Source organism: Scyliorhinus torazame, chromosome 5 (assembly GCF_047496885.1).
Source record: "Scyliorhinus torazame isolate Kashiwa2021f chromosome 5, sScyTor2.1, whole genome shotgun sequence".
In the NCBI taxonomy this organism is placed as follows: Eukaryota; Metazoa; Chordata; class Chondrichthyes; order Carcharhiniformes; family Scyliorhinidae; genus Scyliorhinus; species Scyliorhinus torazame.
In genome coordinates, this window is record NC_092711.1 from 170521772 (window position 1) to 170539682 (window position 17911).

The window sequence follows — 17911 nt, forward strand, 5'->3', positions numbered from 1 at the left end:
CCACTTTAGAGATTATCCTAAAAACCTCCTACCAGTAATCCTCCAGCTTTGGACAAGACCAAAACATATGAACGTGATATGCTGGGCTACCCCCACAACGTTCACACACATCATCAAAGAGCCAACTCATCCTCGCCCTCGTGAGGTGTGCTCTATATACCACCTTCAGCTGTGTCAGCCCCAACCTTGCGCACAAGGTGGAGGCTTTCACTCTCCGGGGCACCTCACACCAGGACCCCTCCTCCATATCCACTACCAACTCTTCCTCCCACTTTGCTTTGATCCCTTCCAGTGGTGCCTTCTCCTCTTCCAAAATAGCCCCGTAAACTGCCGACACTACCCCCTTCTCCGGTCCCCCTATCCTCAGCACCTCCTCCAACAAGGTGGAGGCCGGCTCCACCGGGAAGCTCTGTATCTCCTTCCTGGAAAAATCTCGAACCTGCATCTATCTAAACATTTCCCCCTGTTGCAGCCCATACTTCACTCCCAGCTCCTTCAATCCTGAAAACTGACCCCCAAGAAACAAATCTTTTAGTGTCTTAATCCCCTTCTGCTCCCATTTCCGAAAATTTACGTCCCACTTCCCTGGTTCAAATTTGTGATTCCCCCGAATCGGCATTTCTCTTGACCCTACCCCCAACCTGAAGTGTTGGCGAAACTGCCTCCAAATTCTCCATGAAGCTATTATTACCGGACTCCCTGAGTATTTCCCTGGGGCCATCTGGAACGGTGCTGTTGTTGGCACCTTCAATCCCGACCCCCTACACAAACTCTCCTCCATTCTGACCCACTGGGAATCAACCCCTCTGACCCAGCTCCGCACCTTCTGCACATTTGCCGCCCAAACCCCGTGCATGCCTTCCCCTCTGTAGCAGCACCTTTCTAACTCTGGCCGCCTTCCCTCCCCATATGAATGAGGTAATCATTCCTTCAATCTCTCTGAAAAATATCTTTGGCAGCAAAATCGGCAGGCATTAGAAAATAAACAGAAATCACGTCAACACATTCATTTTAGCTGCCTATACCCGACCCGCCATTGACAGAGGGAGACCATCCCACCTTGCCAGATCAGCTTTCACTCTCCCCATCAAACTAGAAATGTTGTAGCTACGGAGCCCCTCCCCCACTCCCGGGCAACCTGCACCCCCAGGTAATTTATTTTAATTCAACTATGCTGTTTATCTGTTTTGTAATATTTTGGGCTGTGTGACCTGCATTGGTATCCTTCTGTTTTTATATATTCTTACCCTCTTTCTCCACTCACTATGTTAACCTGTTAACCAGTTGTTCAATTGATCTGGCATTTCATCTCCAGACTCTGGTCGCTCAAATGTACTGCCACAAATTAATTCTGCAATGTGTTGCTTGTACTTATGTGGCAATATCAGTCGTTCTGCTCTGTACCCATTTTCCACCAATTTTTCTGTTACTCTGTTGCATTCATTCATGATTTATAAAATGGTTAAAAAAACGTAACAAAAAAATTCAACTCATCCTTAAATATATTCAGTGACCCCCTAGCCTCCAGTGGTCCCTGTGGAAGAGTAATTCAGAAACTAACAACCCTCTGAGGGAAGAGATGACCGGAAATCTATAACGTGGCTACAGCACAATATTACACAACTGGAAATAATAATAATATACTTTATTACAGAACCATTAACAATATAATTAATATGTACCTTATAACAATAGACATATCTCTGTCCGATATTAATTTACTATCCCCATAAATGTCAGCCATCTCCTGGGGAAACTACCCTTTAATTGTGAATATTGGGAAAGAAACCATCCTTTTAGCCAGACGAATAAATGTGTCAAGCTGAGGGAGCAAAGGATGTCAATGTCTTTGAGAGAGAGAGAGACCTGGGCCAAGCTTTGCAGAGTCTGCACCCTCCCTGGATTCACTTCCTTTCCCTTCAGTTGCTGCAAGTGACCAATTGAAGGTGAGAATGAGAAAAGAAATGGAAAGGAGAGAAAAGAAAGTGTTTTACTCACAGAGGTTGGGGACAGGAGGAGATTTCACTCTGTGTGAAGCTCAATATCCATTCACGCAATGCCCGCGCTCAACTCTTCCCATTGGTCAATACCTCAGGTGAAAGGGCAGGAGGCGGGCTCAATTCGCAAATGCACAGCTGCCCCTCTCCCCGAGACATGCGCAGTCCCGGACCGGGGGAGGGAGAGATCACCGAACGGCTTCTCCCTCTGGCCGGAGCCGTCAGCCGGTTGCCTGGAAACCTTGTCTCCAGGAGCTGCAGGAGGAGGGGCTCCTGGGCCTGCGCACTGGAACCCGGTGACGACTCCGCGGAATACAGTAATTGCTATTGGCTGATTCAGGCATGGCACCATTGTGATGTCACAGCGGAAGTGAAGGTGAAACCTCCTCCTGTCTCCAACATCTGTGAGTAAAACACTTTCTCTTCTCCCCCTTTCCATTTCTTTTCTCATTCTCACCTTCAATTGGTCACTTGCAGCAACTGAAGGGAAAGGAAGTGAATCCAGGGAGGGTGCAGACTCTGCAAAGCTTGGCCTGCTGAGTCAACAGGGAGTCCAAAGCCAATTTGCTGCGTTAACCTCCTTCAGCGGTAGCTTACTCGGGGCCTCCATATGATTCTCCTTGGCCTTCGCCAAACAAGCTTCTGGTTATCCTGCACCTTGTATTAGCAGTTTAAGAAATTATCAGCCCCGAGCATAAACTTTACACATCTCCCACAAAATGGAGCGGGAAATACCAGGGGCCGAGTTAAACAAAAGGAAGAACTCAAACTCTTCCTTAAAATGTGTAGTAAATGAAGTACCTCTTATCAGGAGGTATCAAATCTCCACGTTCTTCACCGGAGTGAGCCCTTGAGCAGAACCTCGGGGACAACGAGGAGGGGGGTGGGGGGAAGATCCACAATTACGATGTTTCCTGTGTTGCAGGAGGACACCAGGTGTAGGATTGTCCTCGGAACAAGAAAGTTGTTGATTCTAATATGACATTGATGTGGGGCTGGAAAGAAGGTAAAATCTCTGCTCCTCGGGTGCAAAGTTCTCCAAGCATCCACATAACCCACCTCCTCACAAGCCGAGGCCAACACCCCAGCTTACAGCGTGGTGTGTGGTGGGGTTCTGGTAACCAGGAGCTTATCTACCAGAGGATTTAAGTGGCCGTTGAAGTCACCAACCACAAAAGAGTCAGTCGAAGCTGACTACAAAATCCACAGAAACCTTAGTAATGAACTCCGGGGAGTAATTCGAGGATCCATAAACATTCATTATTGAAACAACATCTCCATGCACTGAACCTCTAATGATCACATATCGACCTCCTTTATCCTTGATGCAGATTTCAACCTTTAAAGGTGTGGTGTTGGGTGTTCTGACACACAGATGAGCCAACACGGTTGTATATGGTACAACGCTATTTTATTTAAACTTACTATGTACAGTTTTGTCTTTGCACTCTGCACGTGGGGGTTCCCTGCTTGTGATGTTTTAACAGCTCTTCCTTGTTTCTTTGTCCCCAGACCTACTGACCACCAGGTGTCGTGCTCGTGCTTTTTATGTGGTTGGTGTTCTTGTCTGTGATTGGTTGTGGTGTTGTGTGCTCTGATTTGCCTGTTGGTGTGTCCATCATGATGTGTGTGTTTGAATATCATGACATCCCCCCTTTTTACAAAGATATGTGCCTACGTGGTAATAAATATGATCGTGTCGTGAGTGCATCTAAAAGTGTGTGTCGTGTGCAGCATGTGCATATAACGGAACTATGTACATGGGGCGATGTCGGGTGCGTCACATGAACCAAGTTGTACCATAACATAACATAAATGCGAGCGAGAGAAGAAGGAAAAAAAAAAAACTTGAACAGTTGTCCAGTCAGACGACATCTGGAACGATAAACAACAACAGGTTATCATGTGAAATTGTGCAACTTGTTAAACATATGAACGGTATTATAAGTCCAGTCTAATGGGCTTGCGACGAGTTCGGGTTGATCGCCTCAAGGGTGGATCAAGAACCACCGGCTGCTGTGCAGGCATGGCCATGGGTGGCGATGGAAAGGGCGTGATGTGCGGCAGCTCCACAAAGTCATCCTCGGAAGCCTGTTGCGGATCTGGCGTGTGCGTACTGTGTGGCTGCGAGCGTGGAAGTCGGCGAAGGGCGCGCCGATTGCGGCGACGCACGGAACCATCCGGCATGCGAACCAGGAACGAGCGGGGAGTCACTTGTCGGAGGACTTCGGCCGGTGCTGACCAGCCACCATACGGTTGATGGACGCGTACTTTGTCTCCGGAGGACAGGGGGGGCAGGTCCGTCGCTCGTGTGTCGTACCGACTTTTCTGGCGATCACGCTGCAGTTGCATGTTCCGAAGAACCGTCTCATGGTCTGTTGTTGGTGCCAGGATGGAAGGTACCGTCGTCCTGAGGGAGCAACCCATTAGTAGCTGCGCTGGCGAGAGACCCGTGGATAGCGGGGCCGATCGATAGGCCAGCAAGGCAAGGTTAAAGTCCGATCCGGCAGCAGCCGCCTTGCACAGGAGCCGCTTGGCGATGTGGACACCCTTTTCAGCCTTCCCGTTCGATTGTGGATGCAGAGGGCTGGATGTCACATGAGTGAAACCATATGCTGCGGCAAAGGACGACCATTCACGGCTGGCGAAACAGGGTCCATTGTCTGACATGACAGTCCTTTGAATGCCATAGCGAGCAAATGTTTCCTTGCAGGCCCCAATGACTGCGGACGACGTCAGATCATGGAGAGGCATGACTTCCGGGTAGTTTGAGAAGTAGTCTATAATAACGATGTAATCTCTGCCGAGCGCGTGAAATAGGTCAACACCCACCTTCGCCCAGGGGGACGTCACCATCTCGTGTGGTAGAAGTGTTTCCGGAGGTTGCGCCGGCTGAAACCTCTGACAGGTTGTGCAGTTGAGCACCATGTTGGCTATGTCTTCATTAATACCCGGCCAATATACCGCCTCCCGGGCCCTTCGTCTGCATTTTTCGACGCCCAAGTGGCCTTCGTGTAGTTGATGAAGAATCATCTGGCGCACGCTGTGCGGAATAACGATCCTGTGTGATTTCATAAGGACCCCGTCTATGTTGGTAAGATCATCTCGCACATTATAAAACTGGGGGCACTGCCCTTTGAGCCACCCTTCCGTCATGTGGCGCATCACTCGCTGCAGAAGGGGGTCAGTCGCCGTCTCTGCGCGTATGTGGGCCAGACTAGGATCATCAGCTGGCAGATTTGCTGCTGTCAGAGTTACGTGTGCCTCAATTTGACGCACGAACCCCTCCGCATCTGGTGGTGTGCTCACTGCTCGGGAAAGAGTGTCCGCCACGATGAGCTCCTTCCCCGGAGTGTAGATCAGTTTGAAATCGTACCTCCTGAGTTTAAGTAAGATGCGCTGGAGGCGAGGAGTCATGTCGTTCAGGTCTTTGTTAATGATGTTGACCAGGGGGCGGTGGTCAGTTTCGACCGTAAATCGTGGCAGGCCATACACATAGTCGTGGAACTTGTCCAGTCCAGTTAACAAGCCCAGGCATTCTTTTTCGGTTTGCGCGTAGCGCTGTTCGGTAGGGGTCATGGCTCGTGAGGCATATGCAACCGGGGCCCATGACGACGTGCTGTCTTTTTGCAGGAGTACCGCTCCAATACCAGATTGGCTGGCGTCTGTTGAGATCTTTGTAGGGCGAGTCGTGTCAAAGAAGGCCAGCACTGGTGCCGTGACCAGTTTGTGCTTGAGCTCCTCCCATTCCCGCTGATGCGATTGGTGCCAGTTGAATTCTGTCGATTTTTTTACGAGATGGCGCATATTTGTTGTATGAGAAGCCAGGTTGGGAATGAACTTCCCAAGGAAGTTGACCATGCCCAGGAATCTTAAGACAGCCTTCTTGTCAGCCGGTCGTGGCATGGCTGTGATGGCGCTAACCTTGTCTGCATCGGGACGGACCCCTGACCTTGAGATGTGGTCCCCGAGGAATTTCAGCTCCGTCTGGCCGAAGGCACACTTCGCACGGTTGAGACGCAGGCCATTTTGTCGTATGCGGGTGAAGACACGTCGTAGACGATGCATGTGTTCCTGCGGAGTGGTGGACCAAATGATGATATCGTCCACATATACACGTACCCCTTCGATGCCTTCCATCATCTGCTCCATAATGCGGTGGAAAACTTCAGATGCTGAAATGATGCCGAATGGCATCCGGTTGTAGCAGAATCTGCCAAAAGGGGTGTTGAATGTGCATAGTCTTCGGCTGGCCGGGTCCAGTTGGATCTGCCAGAATCCTTTGGACGCATCCAATTTGGTGAATATTTTGGCTCGCGCCATCTCGCTGGTGAGGTCCTCTCGTTTCGGGATGGGATAGTGTTCCCGCATGATGTTGTTATTCAGATCTTTAGGATCTATACATATACGGAGCTCGCCAGAGGGCTTCTTTACACAGACCATGGAGCTGACCCATGGCGTGGGCTCCGTGACCCTGGATAGGACCCCTTGGTCCTGAAGAATCTGCAGTTGTGCCTTGAGGCGGTCTTTGAGTGGCGCAGGAACCCTGCGAGGTGCGTGAACGACAGGGATGGCGTCCGGTCTGAGTCGAATCTTGTACGTGTATGGCAATGTCCCCATGCCTTCAAAAACCTCCTGGTTGTGAGCAAGGAGGGAATGGAGATTTGCGTGGAACTCAGCATCCGGGAAGTCGGATATCTCATCTGGAGAGAGAGACATAATGCGCTGTACCAGGTGAAGGACCTTACACGCCTGTGCGCCCAGTAACGAGTCCTTTGATGAGCCGACAACTTCGAAGGGGAGTGTGGCCGTGTACATCTTGTGGGTCACCTGTAGCTGGCAAGATCCTATGGACGGGATGACGTTCCCGTTATAGTCAACCATCTTGAGCCGGGATGGCGTGATGGGTGGTTTGACCTTCATGGCCTGGACTGCAGAATATGCAATCAGGTTGGCGGATGCGCCGGTGTCCAGACGGAAGGCGACGCGCGATCGGTTGACCGTCAGGGTGGCACACCACTCATCGGCTGGATTGATGGCATTGACCTTGTTGACATCGATGACGGAAACGCGGAAGGCATCCTGGTCATCTGCATCACTTAACTGGAAGTCTTGATGCGTGGGCTGGACGGTCCTGACTTGTCTGCGAGATTGTCGAGGATGCGCCAGATCCATGGGTTGAGCCGAACGACAGTGGGCTGCGTAGTGGCCCATCTTGCCACATCTGAGGCACTGTCGGTTTTTTGCAGGACATTGCCCTTTTAAATGTAGAGCTCCACAATTGCCGCACGTCATGACGTCACGGCGTTCGTTGCGCCACTGCGCATGCGCAGTGCGATCTTGCGGTGGGCGCGCCTGCGCAGTGCGTCCCTCGTTGTGGCCGTTATTTTTGGCGCGCACCTGCGCGGGAGACCGCGAAAAGCGCGGGAAGCGGCCGCTGTCGTCCGGGCCGTGGGTCGGGAAGTAATCGACGGCCTGGATGCGTTCGACGTCGTGGGCGGCCTGCCTTGCCGATTCGACGGCTGGGGACCCCCTCCGTGCCAACTCAGACGCCTGAAATTGGGCAAAACGGCAGGTAGCATTTTCGTGGAGGACACAGGCTTCCACAGCAGACGCTAAGGTGAGGCTTTTTATTTTAAGAAGCTGCTGGCGTAGGCCACTAGAGGCAACGCCAAAAACAATCTGGTCCCTGATCATGGACTCTGTGATGGTGCCGTAACCGCAGGACTGCGCTAGAATCCGGAGGTGCGTCAAGAAGGGTTGAAAAAGCTCCTCCTTACCTTGCAGGCGTTGCTGAAAGAGGTATCTTTCAAAACTTTCATTTACTTCAACTTGAAAGTGCTGGTCCAGCTTGAGGATGACCGTGTCATATTTGGACTGGTTTTCGCCCTCTTCGAACACCAGTGAGTTGAAGACGTCGGTGGCGTGCTGACCTGCGTAGAAGAGGAGCATTGCCATCTTCGTTTCATCCGAGGCACTCTGTTTTTCGGTGGCACGGATGTACAGGTCAAATCGCTGCCTGAAGAGCTTCCAATTGGTACCTAGGTTCCCCGCGACTTGCAACGGCTGCGGTCCGTCGGTGTGGTCCATGTCCAGAATGGCAGGTTAGTAGGCAGGTATCGATCCACTCCTGTACCATGTGGTGTTGGGTGTTCTGACACACAGATGAGCCAACACGGTTGTATATGGTACAACGCTATTTTATTTAAACTTACTATGTACAGTTTTGTCTTTGCACTCTGCACGTGGGGGTTCCCTGCTTGTGATGTTTTAACAGCTCTTCCTTGTTTCTTTGTCCCCAGACCTACTGACCACCAGGTGTCGTGCTCGTGCTTTTTATGTGGTTGGTGTTCTTGTCTGTGATTGGTTGTGGTGTTGTGTGCTCTATTTGCCTGTTGGTGTGTCCATCATGATGTGTGTGTTTGAATATCATGACAAAAGGGATATTTTTATTAATAAGGATTGCCACACCCTTGTTACTTGATGAAAAGGAGGCAAAAAAACCTGCCCCACCCGATCCTGCCTCAATTTAAAGTGTTCCTCATCACAGAATCCCTACAGTGCAGAAGGAGGCCATTCGGCCCATCAAGTCTGCATCTGCCTTTGAAAGAGCTCTCTCCTTAAGCCCATGCTCCAGCCTATCCCAGTCACCCAGTAACCCTACCAAACCTTTTTGAACACTAAGGGGCAATTTAGCATGGCCAATCCACCTAATCTGCGCATCTTTGGACTGAGAGAAAACCCAGACAGACACTGGGAGAATGTGCAAACTCCCCATAGCCAGTCACCCGAGGCCAGAATTGAACCTGAGACCCTGGAGCGGTGAGGCAGCAGTGCTAACCACCGTGCCACTGTGTCGCCCCAATTGAGGTTAATCGAGATGAGTTTCCTGGAATAAAGCTATGTCGACCTCTCCTTGAGAAAGGAGACAATCATTTTCCTTCTGATAGTGCGATGGATGCCCTATACATTCCCTGAGAAAATTTGGATTGTATTGGATCCGCTGGTGTCTCAGCAGGCTGGATAACTGAGTGAATCCCTTCTCACACTGAGAGCAGGTGAATGGTCTCCCAGTGTGAATTTGCTGGTGTCTGTGTAGGTTGGATAACTGAGTGAAGCCCTTCTCACACTGAGAGCAGGTGAACGGCTTCTTCCCAGTGTGAATGCGTCGATGAGCTTCTCGCAAAGATGGGTCACTGTATCCCCACAACCGAACATTTCCATGGCTTCTCCATGTTTTAGGTCTGTGGGGGACAGAGATTTACAGCTTTTGGGGAATGAGACAGGAAAGAATGTTCCATAGAAACTAGAATTGTCTGTTCTGAATTTCTATCCTGTACTGACAGTAATGTCTTTTGTAAATTGTTTCTGCAAGATATTAGAAGAGGACGAATTAGACAGAAATCTCGAACGTCACATCTCAATCTGGCAGTCACTCGATTCCTTTGGACCTGAATATCATCAGCCTTTGAATCTAGAAGGAGAAATGTTTGCCCCAAGTGTTGACTTCAAAAGATTTTAAACATCAGTGTGACTGGAAAAGCACCGAGACATACACACCCGAGTGAGAGTGTTCCAGAGCACTGACTGTGGAAAGAGCTTTAACCAGTTACATTGCACCATTCACAGCGGGGAGAGACTACACGTGTTTGTGTGTGGTCAAGGCTTCAATTATCCAATCTGTGGAGACACAAGGAGATCCAAAACATGGAGAAACCGTGGAAATGTTCGGATTGTGGGAAGGGATACAGAGCCCCATGTTTGCTGGAAGCTCATCGACGCATTCACACTGGGGAGAAGCCATTCACCTGCTCTCAGTGTAAGAAGGGATTCACTCAGTTATCCAACCTTCACAGACACCAACGGGTTCATACTGGGGAGAGACCGTTTACCTGCTCTCAATGTGGGAAGGGATTCAAACATTTATCCAGCCTGCACAAACATCAGCGAATTCACACTGGGGAGAAGCCATTCACCTGCTCTCAATGTGGGAACAGATTCAGTGCGTTATCCAGCCTGAAGTCACACGAGCGAGTTCACACTGGGGAGAGGCCGTTCACCTGCTCTCAGTGTGGGAAGGGATTCAGTTGTTCGTCCAACCTGTGGACACACCAGCGAGTTCACACTGGGGAGAGGCCATTCACCTGCTCTCAGTGTGGGAAGGGATTCACTGAGTTATCCCACCTACAGACACACCAGCGACTTCACACTAGGGAGAAGCCATTCACCTGTTCTCAGTGTGGGAAGGGATTCAGACATTCATCCACCCTGCAGAGACATCAGCAAGTTCACACTGGGGGGAAACCGTTCACCTGCTCTCAGTGTGAGAAGGGATTCACTCAATTATCCAGCCTGCAGAGACACCGGCGGATTCACACTGGGGAGAGGCCGTTTACCTGCTCTCAATGTGGGAATGGATGCAGACATTTATTCATCCTGCGGAAACATCAGCGAATTCACACTGGGGAGAGGCCGTTCACCTGCTCTCAATGTGAGAAGTGAATCACTCGATTATCCATCAGAGACACCAGTTGATCTGCTTGTAACTTCAACTTCACATGGGTCATAGAGTCATGCAGCACAGTAAAGGCCTTTCGGCCCATCGAGTCTGCGCCAGTCCAAAACAACCTCTTAACTATTCCAATCCCATTTCCCAGCACTTGGCCTATAGCCTGGGCATCGCAAGTGCCGATCTAAATGCTTCTTAAATGTTATGAGGGTTTCTGCTTCCACCAGCCTTTCAGGCAGTGAGTTCCAAACTCCCACCACCCTCTGGGTAAAAAAGCTTTTCCTCACATCCCCTCTAAACCTCCTGCCTCTTAACCTTAAATCTGTGCCCCCTGGTCACTGATCCCTCCAGGAAAGGGAAAGGTTTTTTCCTGTCTACTCTATTTATGTCTCTCATAATTTTTTACATCTCAGTCATGTCCCCCTCAGTCTCCGCTGCTCCAAGGAAAACAATCCAAGTCTATCCAATCTCTCTTCATAACTAAAACTCTCCAACCCAGGAAACATCCTGGTAAATCTCCTCTGCACCCTTTCCAGTGCTATCCCAACCCTCCTATAATGTGGATTCCAGAACTGCACACAATACTCTAGCTGTGGCCTAACCAATGTTTAATACAGTTCAAGCATAACCTCCCTGCTCTTAAACTCTCTGCCTCAGCTAATAAAGACAAGTATGCCATATGCCTTCTTAACCACTGGATCCTCCTGCTCTGCCACCTTAAGGGGCTGGTGTACATGCACATCAAGTCCCTCTGATCCTCGGTGCTTCCCAGGGTCCTGCCGTTTATCATGTATTCCCTTGCCTTGTTTGACCTGCCCAAGTGCATCACTTCACACTTGTAGCATAAAACTTGAAATCCTGTTGTGTGATCCTTAGCTGGAATAATGTGCCCTAGTTGGGAAACTGCCGTGGGCATCACACTGACAGAGAAACAGGAAGGTGCTTGGAGGATGGACTGGGAATTGGAGCGGGTGACCAGGGCTAATGGTTCCGTGACCCCCGGAGTTCAGTACCCCTGTGCCAAAGCGGGGAGTCACAGGAACAGAGGCGCCAAAGAGAAACCATTTGGGTCCAGAACATTGTGAACATCCTTTTACTCTGGTTACTCTTTTACTCTGGTTGTCTTTGATCAACAAGTATTGTTTTTTTAAACCATGTTCTGTTTCATTAATAAACTTGTTTTGTTAAAAATATTTGATTTTTTTTCTGGTCTTTTCAAATTCATTCACTTAAGGGAAAGTGGGTGAGAGGAGTTGGCAGGCTCTTTAACAGAAAGTGAGTCCCTCAAAGGTAATGGATAAAGGAGCCAGAGGGGGAGATGAGATTTTCTTTTTCTTTTGACACATAGTGTTTGAAAATGGGGTTCAGGGAGTCAATCATGATTGACCAATTTATCAAGGTTCTTTGAGGGAATAACAAGGGATGTCAATAAAGGGGTACCTGTAGATGTGGTTTATCTAGATTTCCAGGAGGTATTTCTCAAGGTGCCACATCAAAGGTTACTGCACAAAATAAGAGCTCATGGTATAGGGCAGGAATTTTCAAAGTGGAGATCGCAACCTGCAGGTAGGTCACGGGCGGGTATCGGGAGGGTCACGGAGCCATCAATCGCGGCGTTCCCGATTGCGTTAATTCAGGCGCAACAGCCGCAGCGTCCAGCTTTTAAAAATGGCGGCTGCAAGAGGCTTTAGAAATACGGGCACGCGGAGCCCAGAGAGAAACACCGCCTCCTCCTGACCCAGGAGAAGATTTTTTTTAAAAATTCAATTCAGTCTTCCTGGATTGGTCTTGAACATGCTCAAGGGCTGAGCATGCAGAACTCTCTTTGATAGTGAATTTTAGAGATTAAAAAGTTTCACAATACTTTGAGTTGTAATTCCTCCTCATCTATATCTAAAATAGTCGCATTGTAATTTGCAGACTATATCCCCAGGCTGTAAACCACTCGTGTGAGGAAAACTTACATCCTGCATCTGCTCTGTAGAGTCCTGAGAGAATAATGCCTGTTTCGATGAGGTCATTTCTCATTCTTCGCTACCCTTTACAAGGGCCGGTGCAGACTCGATAGGTCGAATGGCCTCCTTCTGAGCTGTAAATTCAATGAAATCTAGAGTATAGAATATAAGCCCAGGCTCACCTCTCGCATTAAAGGTAAGAAAAAAGGTCGGCCAGCGTGGGTCCCGAAGGATGGTCGGTTAGTAAAAATGGTCCCGGGCAAAAAGGTTTTGAGAAACCCTGGTGTAGGGGTTGACGTTTCAGGATGGATAGAGGATTGGTTGCTGACAGGAAGCAGACAGTAGGTATAAAGGGTCATGTTTGGGGTGGGAAGATGTGACAAGTGGAGTGTCACAAGGATCAGTGCTATTGACAACTATTTACAATCGATAATAATGAGTTGGATGATGGAACCAAATGCATGGCGGCTAATTTATACAAAAATAAAGTTAAAGTACCCAATTCTCTTTTTTTTCCACATAAGGGGCAATTTAGTGTGGCCAGTTCACCTATCCTGCACACCTTTAGGTTGTGGGGGTGAGACTCGCACAATTACGGGGATAATGTGCAAACTCCACATGGACAGTGACCCGGCCTGGATCAAACCTGGGTCCTCAGAGCTGTGAGGCAGCAGTGCTAACCACTGCACCACCATGACGTCCTTGACAGCGAAATTTGCTGATGACACAAAGATAGGTCAGAAAGTAATTTGTGACGTGGACTTAAGGAGTCTGCAAAGGACAACAAATAGGTTAAGTGAATGGACAAAAATGTTAAGGATGGAGCATAATGTGGAAAAATGTGAACGTATCCACTTTGGCAGGAAGGATTAAATAAAACACCATATTATAGAAATGGAGAAAGAGTTCAGAACTCTGAGGTACAGGGGGATCTGGGTGTCCTGATACAGGAATCTCAGTAAATTAGTTTGCAGGTACAGCCAGTGATTGGGAAGCACAATGGAATATTGTTGTTTATTGCAAGGGGACTGGAACATAAAAGTCGGGATGTTTTGCTGCAGTTGTACAGGGCCTTGGTGAGACCATATTTGGAGCACTGCGTACAGTTTGGGTCTCCTTATTTCAGAAATGAGATAGTTGCATTAGAAGCAGTTCATAAGAGGTTGACCCCCAGATTCTGGAATGAGGGGGTTATCCTCAGGTTTGACAGGTTGGGACTGTATCCATTGCAGTTGAGAAGAATGAGAGAGGATCTTATTGAAACACGAGGTCCTGAGTGGAATTGACAGAGAGAATGCTGGGAGGATGTTTCCCCTTGTGGCAGAGACTAGAACTCGGGGATACTGTTTAAAAACCGGGGCTGTGATTCAGTTTTCTGGTGCAGTGCGCCCCGCTGGCTGCGGGATTCTCCGTCTCACCAGCCGGTCAATGGGGTTTCCCATTGTGGGCAGCCCCATGCCGCCAGGAAATCCCCAGCATGGGTGCGCTGCTGGCAAGGCGGAGAATCCAGCCCAAGGGGGTTCCCATTTAAAATGCTGATGAGGATATTTGTTCTCCTAAGGGCCCTGGTACTGTGGATCTCTCTTCCCAAGAGAGTGGAGGGGCAGGGGCAGTGAATAGGTTTTAAGGCTGAGTTTGATAAATTCTTGATTGACGAGGGAGTGAAAGGGTGAAGGAAGAAAAGTGGAGTTGGGACCACAATCAGATCAGCCCTGATCTTATTGAATGGTGGAGCAGGCTTGAGGGGCCGAATGGCCCACTTCTCCTAATTTGTATGTATCGACCCTTAACACCCGCTTCCCCAAACTCTGAAATGATTCACAGTGATAACCCTTATTGGTGACAGTGGTTAGATGTTATTCAGTATAAATAAGAGCTGACACATGCTAATGTCTGAGCAGTAGTATCAAAGTGCAGCAGCATTCCCATTACACTCTGGGTGGAAGCACCATCTCCAGGTTAATGCTCCCTGTTCTGCCCCAGATGCCATGGTCCCAGCCAGTGGAATATGTAAAACCTCAACAAATCTCTGTGCTCGGGGAATCCCTTCTTATACTTTATTACATCACAAAGTCTATGGAGACAGATTTAACCCAATCATTGCTGAGCTAACATTTGAACGGACCAATTATAAAGCCTGTCATTGAACCGTCTGTACCCGCCCAAACCACGTCAAACTCGCAAACAATTGTCTTCCCCACGCTCCGTCCCCGGTACGGGGAGTCAGCATTCCCATGCCAAGCAGTGAAAACATGATGGCCTTGATACCCAGGTGTTGTCTAGGATTCCAGGCACTCTTGTTTTCTCTGTCCTCTGGGAGCTGTTTATCTCCCTGTTCCCACAGAGCAAGTCGTCTGTTCTCAGCTCTGCTCGATTTCTGCTGCAGTTTGGTCCCTTTTACACAGTTCAGATCAATAAAACATTTGGTCAGTGAAGACCCAAACCACAATTTCCCATCCTGTCACCTGTCAACCATCCTTACCCAGAGCGTAATCAGAACAGGAATAAAAACAGGAGAAGTGTAACAATCAAATTCAAAATAAATCCACAGCCAGTCATTGAATTTAATTGAATGTTCACTAATTAGCAAGAAAACCTGAAGTAGGGCTTCCCCCAGGGTTTTTCCAGCCCACACCTCGAGCGGGAGGGAAACTCTCTCCGACCCCTCACTCAATTTCACTTTGTGGGGCTGGGGGAGAGAATAGAGCAGTGGGACCGACTGGTTGGCTCTACAGAAATTTGGCATTGACTCGATGGGCCAAATGGCCTCCTTCTCTGTCCTTATGGCTCTGATCTAAAGAGAAAATTTCAGCCTCTATAGTCTTTCCAATTCACTGAAGTCCCTCATCCCTGGTGCCATTCTCGTCAATCTTCCCTGCAATCTCTCTGAGAACTTCACATCTTTCCTGCGATGTGGGGCCCATATATAGGGTTCCATTCTGGAGGGAGAGAATTGAAAAGCAGGGTTATGTTGTTTAGAACCAGGGTTAGATTACACTGGGAGCACTGACAACATTTATGATTTCCATTCAGAAAAAGGAAATCGAGGCACTGGAGAAGGTGTAACAAAGATTCACACGAATAATAGCAGAACTGAGAGCATTTCACCCTCAGGAAAAGCTGGGGCTTTTCCCTAGAATAGAGAAGACTGAAGGGTGACCTGATGGTAGTTTGAAGTTTGCAAAGCAACAGGGGAACATTGGACTTCGGAGCAGGAGTAGGCCATTCGGCCCCTCAAGCCTGCTGCACCATTCAATAAGATCGTGGCTGATCTGACTGTGGTCTTGGCTCCACCTTCCTGTCTGCTCCCACCCCCATAACCCTGGACTCGTCTGTCAACAATCTGTGGAACTCAGCCCTGAGTAGATTCAGTGAGCCAATGATCCACTGCTGTCTGGGAAGAGAATTCCACTCTCATCACCCTCTTGAGGCACAAAATAAAAATCATCATCTCTGTCTTTAACGGGAAACCTCTTATTCTTAAAATCTGCCTCTGAGTTCCCTTGTCCCCCACAAGGGGAAACATCTTCTGGGTATCCACCTTGTCCAGTCCCCTCAGAATATTCCATGTTTCAATAAGATCACCTCCCATTCTTCCAAACTCCAGTGGGATTGGGCCCAACCTATTCAACTTCTTCATCCAATCAGCCCCTCATCCCAGGATTGGGTCAAGTGAACCTTCTCTGAACTGATTCTAAAGCAATTATATCTTTATTCCCAAATACGGAAACTGAATCTGTATACCGTATTCCAGATGTGGTCTCACCAAGGCCCTGTACAGCTGCAGTGAAACTCCCCTCTTTTGTAATCCTTTCCCTTTGCAATAAATGTCCATATTCCATTTCCCTTCCCAATCACCTGCTGTGCCTGCACACTAAGCTTTTGTGATTCCTGTACCAGGACACCCAGATCCCTCTGTACCTCAGAGTTCTGCAATCTCGCTCCATTTGACTAATATACAGCTTTTCCATTCCTCCTGCCAAAACAGACAAGGTCACATTTACTCCCGTTATTCTCCATCTGCCAGATGTCTGCTCACTCACTGAACCTGGCCCCATCCATTTGCAGAATCTCCACCTCCTGTTGACATCTTTCCTCTCTACCCTGGTGTCATTGCTCAATTTAACTTTCATATATTTGATCTCTTCATCTAACTCATTGATGTAGATTGTAAATATTTGAGGAACCAGCACTGATCCCGGTGTCACTCCGCCAGTTACAGCTTGACAATCAGAAAGGGATCTATTTATCCCTACTCTTCTTCCTGTTAGCTAACAAATCCTTTATCCGTGTAAATACGTCCCCCCCCCCCCACCCCCCCCGCACCATGGCATCTTATCTTGTGCAGTAACCTTTGATGTGACACCTTATCAAATGCTTTCTGGAATTTAAAGTCTGCCACATCTACCGGTTCCCCTTTATCCACCTTGAATGTTATTGCATGAAAAAACTCTAACAGATTAGTTATACACAATTTCCCTTTCACAAAGCCATGTTGGCTCTGCCTGATCACATTATGATTTTATAAGTAACCTACTGTAACCTTAATAATGGATTCTCAGACTTTCCCTATCACAAAGTCAAACAATTATAGGCCAGTTAGTCTTGTGTATTGGTGGGCAAATTACTAGAATCAATCCTGAGAGATAGGATTGACTGTCACATAGAAAGGCATGGACTAGTCAAGGATAGTCAGCATGGATTTGTTACAGGAAGGTCTTGCCTCACAAATTTGATTGAATTCTTTGAGCAAGTGACAAACAAGAAAGGTTGATAGAGGTAGTGCAGTGGATGCGGTATGCATGGATTTTAGCAAGGCGTGTGACAAAGTCCCAGTTGGCAGATTGGTCAAGAAAGTGAAAGCCCATGGGATATAGAGGTATGTGGCAAACTGGATAAAAAGTTGGCTTAGGAACAGGAAACAAAGGGTAATGGCTTCCCTTGCAATTAGAAAGTTGTTTCAAGTGATGTTCCACACGGTTCGATTTTAGGACCCTTACTGTTTGTGTTATAGATTAACGATTTGGACGTGAACGTGGAAACACGATTGGGAAATGTGCAGTCGACACAAAGATTGACCGAGTGGTGGACTGTGTAGAGGACAGATACAATCTCCTGAATGAAGATGAATTGGTGGAGTGGGTGATAAAGTGGCCGATGGAATTTAACACAGAGATGTGTGAGGTCATGCATTTAGGGATGTCAAACAGTTGTAGGGAGTACACAATAAATGGGAATGTATGAAGAGGGGTAGATGAAGTGAGAGATCTTGGTGTACAAGTACGCATATTGTTGGGCCTAGAAAAACTTGTAGCTACGGGGAGAGATTGGCTAGGTTGGGGTTATTTTCCTTGGAACAACGAAGGCTGATGGATGACTTAATTGAGGCGTACAAAATTATGAGGGGGAGAGATAGAGTGGACAGGATAAAATTGTTTCCCTTGGTGGAG

General features: G+C 48.3%; 1 protein-coding gene across 3 annotated transcripts; it reads left to right on the forward strand.

The window, feature by feature from the left end:
- Positions 1 to 2349: 2349 nt before the first annotated feature.
- Positions 2350 to 11699, forward strand: LOC140420634 (uncharacterized). Of its 3 annotated transcripts, none has more exons than XM_072504636.1 (2): positions 2350 to 2401; positions 9373 to 11699. In XM_072504636.1, the coding sequence occupies exon 2, from the start codon at positions 9705 to 9707 to the stop codon at positions 10497 to 10499; it is 795 nt and encodes a 264-aa protein (XP_072360737.1). In that variant the 5' UTR covers positions 2350 to 2401; positions 9373 to 9704; the 3' UTR covers positions 10500 to 11699. The 3 variants fall into 3 exon arrangements, with proteins under 3 accessions (XP_072360737.1, XP_072360739.1, XP_072360738.1); XM_072504638.1 differs by lacking the exon at positions 2350 to 2401 and adding an exon at positions 2923 to 3395; XM_072504637.1 differs by lacking the exon at positions 2350 to 2401 and adding an exon at positions 8163 to 8185.
- The last annotated feature ends 6212 nt before the right edge of the window (positions 11700 to 17911 follow it).

Coding starts and splice junctions, on each gene's coding strand:
- LOC140420634 (XM_072504636.1), top strand. CDS start 9,705: ATGGAGAAACCGTGGAAATGTTCGGATTGTGGGAAGGGATACAGAGCC.